The sequence below is a fragment of the Liolophura sinensis genome, chromosome 6 (genome assembly GCF_032854445.1).
Source record: "Liolophura sinensis isolate JHLJ2023 chromosome 6, CUHK_Ljap_v2, whole genome shotgun sequence".
Classification (NCBI taxonomy): Eukaryota; Metazoa; Mollusca; class Polyplacophora; order Chitonida; family Chitonidae; genus Liolophura; species Liolophura sinensis.
The window spans coordinates 26,600,543-26,614,079 of NC_088300.1; the positions used below are offsets into that span (position 1 = coordinate 26,600,543).

General features: G+C 39.1%; 1 protein-coding gene across 1 annotated transcript in view; it reads left to right on the top strand.

Annotated features, from left to right (window-relative positions):
• The window catches only part of LOC135466644 (vacuolar protein sorting-associated protein 54-like), a 30,457-nt gene extending 21,674 nt beyond the window's left edge, over positions 1-8,783 (top strand). The window contains exons 23-27 of the mRNA XM_064744243.1: positions 909-1,030; positions 2,288-2,368; positions 3,094-3,201; positions 3,565-3,659; positions 6,255-8,783. Of these exons, the coding sequence (XP_064600313.1) occupies positions 909-1,030; positions 2,288-2,368; positions 3,094-3,201; positions 3,565-3,659; positions 6,255-6,357 (509 nt within the window). The 3' untranslated portion in view covers positions 6,358-8,783. The remainder of the gene's footprint in view (positions 1-908; positions 1,031-2,287; positions 2,369-3,093; positions 3,202-3,564; positions 3,660-6,254) is intronic.
• Positions 8,784-13,537: the final 4,754 nt, after the last annotated feature.

The window sequence follows — 13,537 nt, forward strand, 5'->3', positions numbered from 1 at the left end:
TGGAATTTATTTAAATCACATTTAATCCTTCATCATCTCCTGGAGTGAGTAGCACAAATATATGCTCACACAGCAGGTAAGGGCTGCTTGCCTGTCTTATAAAGATTAACAGTGTTCAAAAGATAAAAAGTTTATGAGGATTAACATCCTTTGTCTGATGAAGTTACGGTATTGTATAGAATTTTCGTCACATTTTAGAGGAACCAACAAGTTTAAATGATAACATTGTTACTTGAATGCTCGAGTTGTTTCATTACTTTACATTTCAGTATTGAAGTTTGATTTTCATTTATCAGTTGTCCAAAAATTCTGTTAGATCCGCGAAAGTTGATTCCCGCAAATGTGTCTTCTTACCAAATCCGTGAAAGTTTATGCCCGCGAATTGAAAGGCATTTACAGTAAACCCAAGCAAAGCTCAGAAACCTTGCATTGGACTAGCTCTCCTTTTTACTGGCTTGAATGAGTGAGAGTTTATTTTTCTAATACTTTTCTCATCACTGGGCCTCTCATCCCAGGTAAGTAAACTGAAAATACTTCATGTCATGTTTACAGCTAGTGTGTAGGCAAATGCTAAAGTGTCGTAAAATGGTCTGAACAAGACCACATGTACCGATCAATATCCGCTTAAGATGTGATCAGGATGGTGCCAACATCTGCGCATGGCCCGCCCATCACATCGGATCAAGATACGCGTAGGATGGGCAAATGATACCATTAAGTTGAGTATATCATTAAGATCGAGAAGTGCTGTACCTTAAATTATCTAAAATGTTTGCGAGTAGACAGTATAATTTCATGTGATTATCAAAATGAACATTGTGCTGACTACAGAAAATGGGATAAGCTATTGTGATGTTGGTTGCATAATATATGGAATTGTTGACATCTGTATGTTCTGGCAATTTCAGCTCTTGCGTCTCGCTGTCTTCAACTCATTGTGTTCTACATTCCTCTTGTAAAGACCCATTTTCAAGCCCATCTCTCTGCCAAACAAGTGAATATGTTGAAGCATTTTGATCAGATTTCAAAGGTAAGAACCAGTCGTAATGATGTAAGGTTTACTCGTGCAGAAATAAAAATGTTGGCTTAAGATGGCTTAATAAGAAGATGTGTGAATGTATAGTTGGTGGTTGAGAAGTCAGAGTTGTTTCTGTTTCCTTCTGCCCTATTTAACCAAGAAATCCCAGGCCTCAGGATCACAAAACAATCTTAGACTTAAATAAAAATTTCAAATCAGTTTAAAAACTCTTATTTCTGATGTAACAAGGCCAAAATATTGCTTGATTACTTAAATTCTGTGGAAGTTATTGTACAACAAATTTGAGGTAAAATAACGGAAAAGAACACACCAAATTTAACGATTAAAATTTTGACTTAAGCCTAAAATGGCTTTGTGGTTGCAGGGCCTGATGTACATGTAAAAAAGATTAACCATTTTAGCCAAACCATTTTATTTTGTAATCTTTCTAATTTTATTGGGAATTCTGTATAAAAGAAAAGACAACCTGTACAATTTGATTTTATAAATATCTTAGTTTTAATTTTTGGTGAATACATAGACACACAGATGTATATATGTATACTATATAAATAGATATGATTTTGTCGCTAAGATATAACTTCAACAGTTTTCCACACAAAGTTTTAATTTTTGGTGAATACATAGATACAAAGATGCCGATGTGTCGCGACTCACAGTTGTCCATTTTCACGGTTGTTGAGGTAACCAGTCGTATTCCTTATATGTACTACTAGTATGTTAATAGATATGATTTCGTGTTTGGGCTATAAATCCAACTGTTTTCTGTGGTGAGTTTTCATTTTGGGTGGATACATAGATACAGAGAGAATGATGGGTTACAACTTACATTTGTCCATTTTCATGGTGGTCATGGTAACCGCGTAGCTGTTTTCCTTATATATACCATATATATATAGAAATAATCATGTGTCCGGGTTACAACTCCAACTGTGTTCCACACAGCCTTGTCATTTGTGGTGGACACAATTGTCTACGTGTGCGGTTGTCATGGTAACCATATACCTATCATCAACACCCATGAAGATTCTCCTCACACCACAATGCTGCTGGGGGTTTTTTTTATACATTTCAAACAACTGCATTTGTTGGGGATTATATAGTGTTCACCTGAACTCTGGTTTAAGAAGTTACTCAAGCAGACCAGTCCTGTTGTTCCTGTGGTTTGATTTGGAGTTACTTAGTGATCTTTATTTACATGGTGCGTCTAGAAATTTTAGCCAATGGTTGTTATTGTTTCATGTACAGGATTACAAGGACCACATAGAAGAGATAGACAAACAGCTGCTGGCCATCCTAGATAGCATGTTTGAGGTGCAGCTCAGTAAGGTAAGTACAGTATATATAGACACTTAAGAGGGAAGGTGTTAAGACATCCTGCCTGACTTATACCACTTCAAAGTACATTGTGCCTTATAATGTTTTACATTATGTATGTTTTCTGACGTTGTAGGTAAAAGCAATGTCATTACATTCTTCTCATACTACATGTATATTATGTGCAGTATTAAATCAAAACAGATTCCTCTACTCGACACCCCCTTGGGTGAAGCGCACCTGTGGGGCGCTTTTCATCCTGAAATAAGTAAAATAGAGCAATTTAAATTAATTATCGTAGAAATAAACTAAGACTTTGTAATGCCAGTCATTGTGAGTCATCCAAAAGTAAACTAAAAGAAATGCCATTGTTACATTATAACCTCTCATTAACAGAATTTGACTGTTTATGATTATGCAGAAAGACTGGTATTACCAGCTTTTACTATCTAACTAATCGTGGAATCGTTAAACCACCACTGGAAATATAGTTTTATGGTATTAGTATGCAAGAAATCTGAAGCTTCACAGGGGACGCTGGTGTCCCTACATAATGATGTATGCCCTTTGTAACATCTAATTTATTTCTGTGATTTTGTGAGAAAAGCAGAAGCTGAAATGTACAACTGCCAGTTTTTTTTTCAGTTGTGTAATCCTATATTTCTTTTCTTTCAGTGTAGTGTTTCATTTTGATGTTCATGTAGGTAATAGGTGCCTTCTGTATTTTCTTTCTTCAGTGGGAAGTAAAACCACCCATGCCCTCCAACTGCTTCAGAAGTATCTCTAAACAAATAGCCCGGCTCCATGAGGCTATCGTAGACCTTCTACCTCACAAACAAATCCAGGTAAAACTCATCACGGTTTTGTAAATGCAGTGTCGAAGTGAGATTTTTATGACAAGTTACTTGCAACAATTGGACAAATTTATCTTATTTAGACTTACCTGTAAATTTATATGACAGTCAAGAAATCTTACAGAATGTCCATTTTCAATAAATATGAAATTGTATACATTGAATTTAACTGTGGATAGAATTTATGCTGTAATCCCTTATATCATATTTTGTGTCTCACCAATACTCTGTATCATTGTTAAGGAATTTTGAGAGTGTACATGTACACTGTTTACTGATACACCTGTCTCTACTTCTCTTAGTTTTCTGTATGTTGTTATATTTTTTGGCAGAATTTTTCTCTTCATTTTTCAGGATCTCTTCAAAAAAATAAACAAATCATTTAAAAGTCATTTGAGGTTACAGTTAACCAGACTGGGGGTTAATAACAATGGAGGACCTCAACATGGGTAAGATTGATGGGTTTGTGTTCCCAGTTGCCACAGTCCCTCCAGAGCAATATCACGAATGAGTTTCCAGGTCCCCACTGTCCCTCCAGAGCAGTATCATGAATGAGTTCCCACATCCCCACTGTCCCTCCAGAACAATATCATGAATGAGTTCCCACATCCCCACTGTCCCTCCAGAACAATATCGTGAATGAGTTCCCACATCCCCACTGTCCCTCCAGAGCAGTATCATGAATAAGTTCCCACATCCCCACTGTCCCTCCAGAACAATATCATGAATGAGTTCCCACATCCCCACTGTCCCTCCACAGCAATATCATGAATGAGTTCCCAAATCCCCACTGTCCCTCCAGAACAATATCGTGAATGAGTTCCCACATCCCCACTGTCCCTCCAGAACAATATCGTGAATGAGTTCCCACATCCCCACTGTCCCTCCAGAACAATATCGTGAATGAGTTCCCACATCCCCACTGTCCCTCCAGAACAATATCATGAATGAGTTCCCACATCCCCACTGTCCCTCCAGAACAATATCGTGAATGAGTTCCCACATCCCCACTGTCCCTCCAGAACAATATCGTGAATGAGTTCCCACATCCCCACTGTCCCTCCAGAACAATATCGTGAATGAGTTCCCAAATCCCCACTGTCCCTCCAGAGCAGTATCATGAATAAGCTCCCACATCCCCACTGTCCCTCCAGAACAATATCATGAATGAGTTCCCACATCCCCACTGTCCCTCCAGAACAATATCGTGAATGAGTTCCCACATCCCCACTGTCCCTCCAGAACAATATCGTGAATGAGTTCCCAAATCCCCACTGTCCCTCCAGAGCAGTATCATGAATAAGTTCCCACATCCCCACTGTCCCTCCAGAACAATATCGTGAATGAGTTCCCACATCCCCACTGTCCCTCCAGAACAATATCATGAATGAGTTCCCACATCCCCACTGTCCCTCCACAGCAATATCATGAATGAGTTCCTACATTCCCACAGTCCCTCCAGAGCAGTATCACGAATGAGTTTCCAGGTCCCCACTGTCCCTCCAGAGCAGTATCATGAATGAGTTCCCACATCCCCATTGTCCCTCCAGAGCAGTATCATGAATGAGTTCCTACATCCCCAATGTTTCTTCGGAGCAGTATCATGAATGAGTTCCCACATCCCCACTGTCCCTCCAGAACAATATCATGAATGAGTTCCCACATCCCCACTGTCCCTCCACAGCAATATCATGAATGAGTTCCTACATTCCCACAGTCCCTCCAGAGCAGTATCACGAATGAGTTTCCAGGTCCCCACTGTCCCTCCAGAGCAGTATCATGAATGAGTTCCCACATCCCCATTGTCCCTCCAGAGCAGTATCATGAATGAGTTCCTACATCCCCAATGTTTCTTCGGAGCAGTATGATGAATGAGTTCCCACATCCCCACTGTCCCTTAAGAGATGTATCATGAATGAGTTTCCAAGTCCCCACTGTCCCTCCAGAGCGGTATCATGAATGAGTTCCCACATCCCCATTTTCCCTCCAGAGCCGTATCACGAATGAGTTTCCAAGTCCCCACTGTCCTTCCAGAGCAGTATCATGAATGAGTTCCCACATCCCCACTGTCCCTCCAGAACACTATCATGGATGAGTTCCCAGGACCCTCCAGAGCAATATCATGAATGAGTTCCTACATCCCCACTGTCCCTCCAGAGCAGTATCACGAATGAGTTCCCACATCCCCACAGTCCCTCCAGAGCCGTATCACTGATGAGTTCCCACATCCCCACTGTCCCTCCAGAGCCGTATCATGAATGAGCTCCCACATCCCCACTGTCCCTCCAGAACAATATCGTGAATGAGTTCCCAAATCCCCACTGTCCCTCCAGAGCAGTATCATGGATGAGTTCCCAGGTCCCCACTGTCCCTTCAGAGCAGTATCATGGATGAGCTCCCAGGTCCCTTCATAACAGTATCATGGATGAGTTCCCAGGTCCCCACTGTCTCTCCAGAACAGAATCATGAATGTTCCCAGGTCCCTCCAGAGCAGTATCATGAACGAGTTCCCAAGTCCCTCTAGAACAAACTCATGGATGAGCTCCAGAACAGATATATGGAGGAACGCCCAGATCCCTCCAGAGCAGACTCATGGATGAGTTCCCACAGGGCACGGTGGTTCAAAAGTGTCTTTTCAGTTCAGAAGACTTTATAATACCATTTTAACTTAACCCCAAATCTGCAGTTGTTATACTGGGCCTCTGTGCAACTGTGTTGATCTCTCAATTTCGATAAATTCTTAAATATATAATTTGACTTAATACAAGTATTACACTTTTGAACAACCGGACCCAGTTCCCCATTTTCTCTTTAGTGCTGTATCGTCCTATTCTGCCACGCATATGTCAGATTGATTGTTCTTCTCCCTTAGTAATTCCATATGGCCGAACTGTCACTTTTTTCACTTCAAGTGGTTTAGCACACCCAGAATTAGCAGTTTGCCTTGTGTTTAAAAACACAATGGCAAAAAATGTGTCAGATACACCGTACTGAGCAAGTTTCTCCTGACCTTACTCTTTTATTCTTTATTGTTTCTCCCACAGCTTGGTGACAGCTGATCTAGCATTCTTCTCGGGTAATTACAAGACACTGAAAGGCTTAGAGGAATTAGCCCATGATTTCAATGATGTATGGGAACCAAGATGACAGCGTCCATCAGCCTTGTACATATAGTACATGTATAAAGCTTTAAAATCCAATTTAACAGTTGAGTGCTGCAAGCCAAGTATGCCCACTCATATAAGATGTAAAAATCACTAATGTTATTTTGTAATGTCCTGAACTGACAAATAGTGGTATTCCTACATAATGATGAATGGTTGTTCTTATGATATATGTGATACGTTTCATCTTCAGACTTGAACAAGGTGAAGGGAGATAACTGGTGATGAATGATGGCCACCGTCATTTAATTGACGGAACATATATTTACTGTATTTTCCTAATTTACAGCATTGTTTTTACAGATTAATTATCTTAACATATGTATAGAGCAATGAGTACAGATTTTTGGACATCTTGGTTTTTCCATGAACATGGGTGGATATTTAAAATTTATTGCACAAACTTGTATGTACTGTACATGTATATTGTAGTGCCGTGAATATGCTTCTAGAATTTTACATTCATATGTTTTAATATTAGTGCTATTAGGCTTATCCTTTGACATCATTAGCTATGAGTGTCACTGTATTGCTTATCATTTTTTCTCTTGCTAAGCTAACAAAAGCTGTACCTTGGTGTTTGTAACAAGAAATTAGTGGTATTAGCCAGCATTTTACTGGCATACTTTCCAAATTTCCATTTATCACTCTGTTAGTGAAGCCCATCAGACACGCATAATTGTTGATCAAGGAAGCCTGTTAAAGTGACTTGTAGAAGTATATATTTACTTCCTGTAAGATGTACCTCATTTCCTCTTCTCTCTTTTAAACCAGAAATGTTAACATCATATTATTTTTATCTATGCATGTGTCTTTTCTTTGCAGTATTTTTTTGTTTCCACAAAGGGGAAGTTTCCTGTTTTAAAGATGCTATTGTAATTCAATAACTTCGCCAGTTTCTGTTGAAATATGTTTTTCTAAAAGTTTGCATTGTATATTGTATACTACATGTATATGGTATGTTTTAGATTCTATATTGGAGCCTCTGTGGCCGAGATGGTTACCAACCGTGTCGCAATGACTTGGGAGCCTCTCACCAAAGTGGTCATTGTGAGTCCAGCTCATACTGGCTTTCTGTTTGGCCGTATGTTGAAAATTCTGCAAACGACCGGCAGATGATCATTGGTCAGTTCGGTTTCCTTCGACCATAATGCTGGCAACCTTTGTTTAAGTGAAATATTCTTGAGTACATCGTAAAGCATCAATCAGATAAATAAATAAATAGACTCTGTATTATCATTCCAACTGTTTGTATTGTAGAGTATTCTAACTTTATCTTTAATTTCTTGAAAATGCTGATATCATCATTTTGATAATATCATTATCTTGGTTGCTTTTCATTATTTCCTCTGAGGAAGATTACTAGAGGATAGTAGCAGATTAAATCACAATTCACTTTAATTTAGTACTAGCTGGCTATATGGTATTGCTGTATCATATTGTAAAACCGGAGGTCACTAGTACACATAAGGTGTTGGTTTTGTACTGGCCTCTGACAAGGGGGTTTAATAGAGATTCCCCCACCTTCACTGTTCTTCAGGGCAGTGGTTAACAGCATGTGTACATGTATAACTGATTAGATAGTTTACATGGAGTGCAGTGCCTTCCACTAGTATGACCACAATACATCACAAGAGGGAAAGTTCATCTATCGGTTGGCTAAAGGACGCTGGTTTACTTCTGAAACTCCAGTTACCTGCAGATATAAAATGGACCACCATAATATAAATGAAAGATTCTTGACTATGGTGTTCAGTCCCAATTAAATAAATAAAGAAGTAAAGAGATTAAGAGACAGCACACTACATCAGTCTCGTGTCTGTTCTGACATTGACATATTCATCTGCTGCAGATCACACCTTTTCATGCCCTATAGTTATTACAATGAAAGTTTATTAAAATGTCTTTCAACCACCAGTGAAAAAATGTTAGGCTTGGGCCATGAAAGTGAAAAACAAAAAGTTATTACTCCATTAGAATAACTGACAGAAAATGAGTTAAAAATAGTACCTGGGAAAAAAGAATGCCACAAATTTCTCTTGAAAGTGATTGAAATAGGTCTGTACATTTTGTAAAATATATTTGACATATAAAGAAGATGAAACTCCATAAAATGTAAACTGTCATGTAATTATATATATGTAAAACTTGTAATTCACTGATCGATTGTCCAGTGAAATTGTACATGATGAACTGTGATTTCATTGGTTCTTGGTGTGCAATATGCTAATTAGTGTCAATTGTAAACTTTGATATGTCGGATACATACAGATACATTTGTATGTGTATAGATATGAACGCGTACCTCTTTTACAAATACACTTCCATGTTGACTCTTTTAGTACAACAGGAGAGGACTAAAACTCAGTTTGAAGGCTGTTCATCGAATGGCATTAACTTATGCTTTCATGGGAGAAATAAAATTTGTATTTGCTTAAATGTTTATGAATTGTACTGTTATGTAGACATTCATTAGCTGATAAATTCTGAAAGTCCTTAACTTTCTTATCGCCAAGATATGGTTGCAGTATTGCCGAAGTGGTGTTAAGCTATGATCATTCATCCCTTCTTAGATGTGGATGTTTACCAATAAAGTGTAGCCCACATGTTACAATCCCACCAATGAAACAAATAGATCTAGTGAGCGGGTTGTGACCGAGTGGTTGACGTGCTTCCCTTTCATTCGCTTTTGCTCACGCAAGAGGTGTTAATTGCTATTCTCGGATGGAATCTTCAAGATTCCACTGCTTCATTGTGCCCTGAGTTTTGATGACAATAAGCAGTGGACACTGCTGTGTGGTGTAATCTTACATGAAATTCACTGGAGACCACTTCGGCCACTAATATGACCTCTCACACGTGTGCTAAATGCTCGTACCGGAACTTCACTATTCCATTTCTCAGCTATCATCGTATCATTGAAAAGTAACGAAACAGAGATAGGATACTTTATTTTTTGGTGAAATAAATGAGTGTAGCCAACAGAATCCTGTGTGAGAGGAGTGCACGAGTTAAAATATCTAATCAGTTAATGAAATTCAACAAACACATAAAGTAACTTCTTCATTGCCACTAACTGTAACTGACCCCGACGCATTTCTAGGTGAAATATTCTAGAGTCAAATGCAGATCAACCTCTCCTCAATCCATTAGGCCAATGCTAAAACTTCAGTTAACCTTTAATAACTCAAACAGCTAAAGCTGAACTTTAGTGCACATAGTGGCTCATTTCACTGAGATGGCCAGAGCTGGTCTCCCCACTCTTCCTGACCACAAAGTCGCATTCAGGCCCGAACGTAACTCTAGCTCTCTGCAGTTGCTGCCTCACATTAGGAGGTAGACCTATATGGTGAAGTGCGTTAAATAGTCCAGTTTCTTCAACTCATAACCTGGTATGACCACCTTCGAATATAAGTTAAGGTTTTTGAGTAGGCTACGACATTAAACATTAATTAAAGCTGTTATCCAACAGCATTGCTGGGGTCCTCGCCCCTTATCTTCTACCACTTCTGGTAGCCTGATGTTTATAAAGTTCGGGATAATGAAGAAAACCAAAAAAAATGGAAAGGAATGCACTGGATTTGAACCCCTAGACTGCCGGGCGTCATTTACGATGGACCAAGTACTTAAGGCTAGCATAGACATTAGCTGGCTTTGATCTTCGGCTGACAGCCGAGAAAAATAAGTAGGAAGAATACATTGTTGCAGAGCTGACACCCCTTCTTACGGTAAACTGCAGTCAATAGTTTCGTGCAGTCTAGCACGAAGCTCCCGCGTTTTTTCTATAGGACCGTTTTGTGAAATTATTGGTGGGTTTTTAGCCATAACATGAAAACTACACGAAGTACAAAAATAATTCTTGCAGATTTATAATCGTGATGTCAAGGGGCACCAGACAGTGTGTTTGTTTTATGATCTTAAGCAGTTTTAAAAATTGACCTACTTTTTAGCCAATTTTATTGATCCGTTTTGGCCTAATTGGCACACCAAACTAAAAGCGTTTTACAATATGGGTGGGGCGATCCACCTAAAAGCTGTGAGCGAAAAGTTCATCTCAATAGGTTGCCATTTTGGAGAAGAAGATTTTTTTTAGTGTATCAATAAAATTCAAAATGGCCGATAAATCACGTGACTAGTGAAACAGCACAAATCGTCAAAAGTTGCTTCATATGTTGCTTATTAAGACTCCAAAGTTTCGTTTTTCTACCTTTTATAGTTTTTGAGATATTGCAATTTTACGAATTGACTAAGAATAATAATAATCCGAACGAGTTCAAGAGGTGCCCCGCTAGAAACTAGCGTGGACCCCTAATTAATCAAATTTATCATTTCCAAATGCAAATATATATTGTACGAGAACGTATCCATTTGGGTGCTTTTTTCTCTCCCTACTAACATTCCTGAAAGATTAAGCTGAGCGTCATGCATGTTGGTTTATACGTGTTCACAGATATACCAATGTGAAATGTTGGCATCTCAAATCCACGCCATTTGGTCATTCGTGTTTCATTTATTGAATTGATTTGTGTGGGTGTTGTTTTAATGTAACATTCAAAGATTTTTCACTTATAATATTCGATGGTCGTCAGATTTATGAGTTGATAATGCCTAAGTAGCCAGATTAAACCACCAACTCGTCCCTGCATGACGAAATACTAACATTGGGGTTGTCTCTGCCAATGTAGCGGTGAAAGAGATGTAGTTAAGTAAGTTTGCAAGTTCCATGCGCACGCATGCACAGGTAAAATGCTGCCGGTGGTTATTAATTTAATTTGACATGTCCGATCAACAATGGTCTGCTGGAAGTCCACTACCAGTAGACCAGGCCGGTGACATAATGATTAGAGCGTCCACCTCGAAGTCGAACCACGTGGGATCAGGTCGGGTCATATACCAGAGGCTTTAAAAATGGTGTCTGTTGCAGCCTCGCTTGACGCTCAGCACTGAGAGGTTAGAGCAAAGAAACAGGACTGGTTGGCCCAGTATCAGGATACTGTGACTGGGTGGGGTGTCATGCCTGGTGTCTTCGGCATGATACTTCAGTGGCAGCAGCACTTTGGTGGCATGGAATTGCGCTAAAATCTATGTATATTGATGATAAGTGAATTATAATTGATTACCAGTACGGCGTAAAACACCAATCAAATAAAATAAATAAATACTTACACTGGCATGAACTCTACTTATGCAATAAATCAGTACATCACTTTTTTATACTAGTTAAGACGTTGTTATATTTTACTGAAATTGGCGGTGTATGTAATTTTATTTGGTCTTCTAACCTTTTATATTGTTATGGCATACCGGTACGTGTATTTTGCTTTTGGAAGACAAGTTTTTGGCAGTTGAGGATATTGACGTTTGAGTTTGATATACATCATTCCTGCTTCACTGATTATATTCATCCATGTGGGTAACAAATATGCGATGGAACCATTCTTATACCTGGAAATCCCGTTCTATTAATAATCCATTTATGCCTATATTTTTGTACAAATTATACTTCTTACAACGAACTGCATGCATTTCATATTCTTCTCAAACATTGCAGTAAAAATAAGTTATTTCATTTCATTTATTAGCACACAGATTATCAGATGATACTATGGCAACCGTGATAAATAGGTTAATTAGTTTTGTACACTCTATGATTACATATCGTCGTGCAAGTATATCAAAGAGATCGAGAGGAAGCAAAGCAACGAAGTCACTTGTCGATGGGAAGACAGTAATTAATTTCCAGTCTGTTTAAATATTACAACGTTCAGTGCCATGTCCTTAGATCTGCAAGTCCAAAAGCCGCTAAGCCTATTGATGACCGTTGAGCATTACTGAAAATAAGGACGCATGATGGATGTGATTTTAGCTATATAGAACCTCTCAAACCCTGGATGGGCCTGTGTGAAAGAGTCAGAAATCAACAGTGGCGTGGACTTCTTTACCCTTTTTTTTTACCAAGTGTCAACTAATTCCCACCAAAACATACCAGGCAGATTTACCACGTGTTAACTAATACCCACCAAAACACAGCAGGTAGTTTTACCAAGTGTCAACTAATACCCACCAAAACATACCAGGCAGATTTACCACGTGTTAACTAATACCCACCAAAAGACAGCAGGCAGTTTTACCAAGTGTCAACTAATACCCACCAAAACATACCAGGCAGATTTACCACGTGTTAACTAATACCCACCAAAACACAGCAGGTAGTTTTACCAAGTGTCAACTAATACCCACCAAAACATACCAGGCAGATTTACCACGTGTTAACTAATACCCCCAAAACACAGCAGGCAGTTTTACCAAGTGTCAGCTAATACCCACCAAAACCCAGCAGGCAGTTTTACCAAGTGTCAACTAATACCAACCAAAACACAGCAGGCAGTTTTACCAAGTGTCAGCTAATACCCACCAAAACATACCAGGCAGATTTACTACGTGTTAATTAATACCCACCAAAACCCAGCAGGCAGTTTTACCAAGTGTCAACTAATACCAACCAAAACACAGCAGGCAGTTTTACCAAGTGTCATCTAATACCAACCAAAACCCAGCAGGCAGTTTTACCAAGTGTCAACTAATACCCACTAAAACACAGCAGGCAGATTTACCACGTGTTAATTAATACCCACCAAAACACAGCAGGCAGTTTTACCACGTGTTAACTAATATCCACCAAAACAAACCAAACAGCCTTTATAAAGTGTCAACTAATACTTACGAAAACATACAACATGCCAAAATTGAAACACCGGCAAAGGACAACATCTTGACAAGACTTAACAGTAACGAGGTGAAACATTTCTCTAATATCTTGCCATAAATGTATTCTTGAGATGCAAATGAAGCTAGTTGTACCTTGATTTATGTACACGAAGGTATAGAGCCAATAGGAAACCCTCAATTCTATAGGCTGCTCCAGAACAAGATATGGACGAGTAGTGAGCATATCTGTACGTCACTGCAAGTAGGGAAATTCGTCAGTGAGTTACCTTACTGCAAGTGGGGAAATTCGTCAGTGAGTTACCTTACTGTAAGTGGGGAAATTCGTCAGTGAGTTACCTTACTGCAAGTGGGGAAATTCGTCAGTGAGTTACCTTACTGGCAAAGATTCCTGTCACTCCTGTTTCCTCCACCCATAAAACTGACCGCCGTCATGT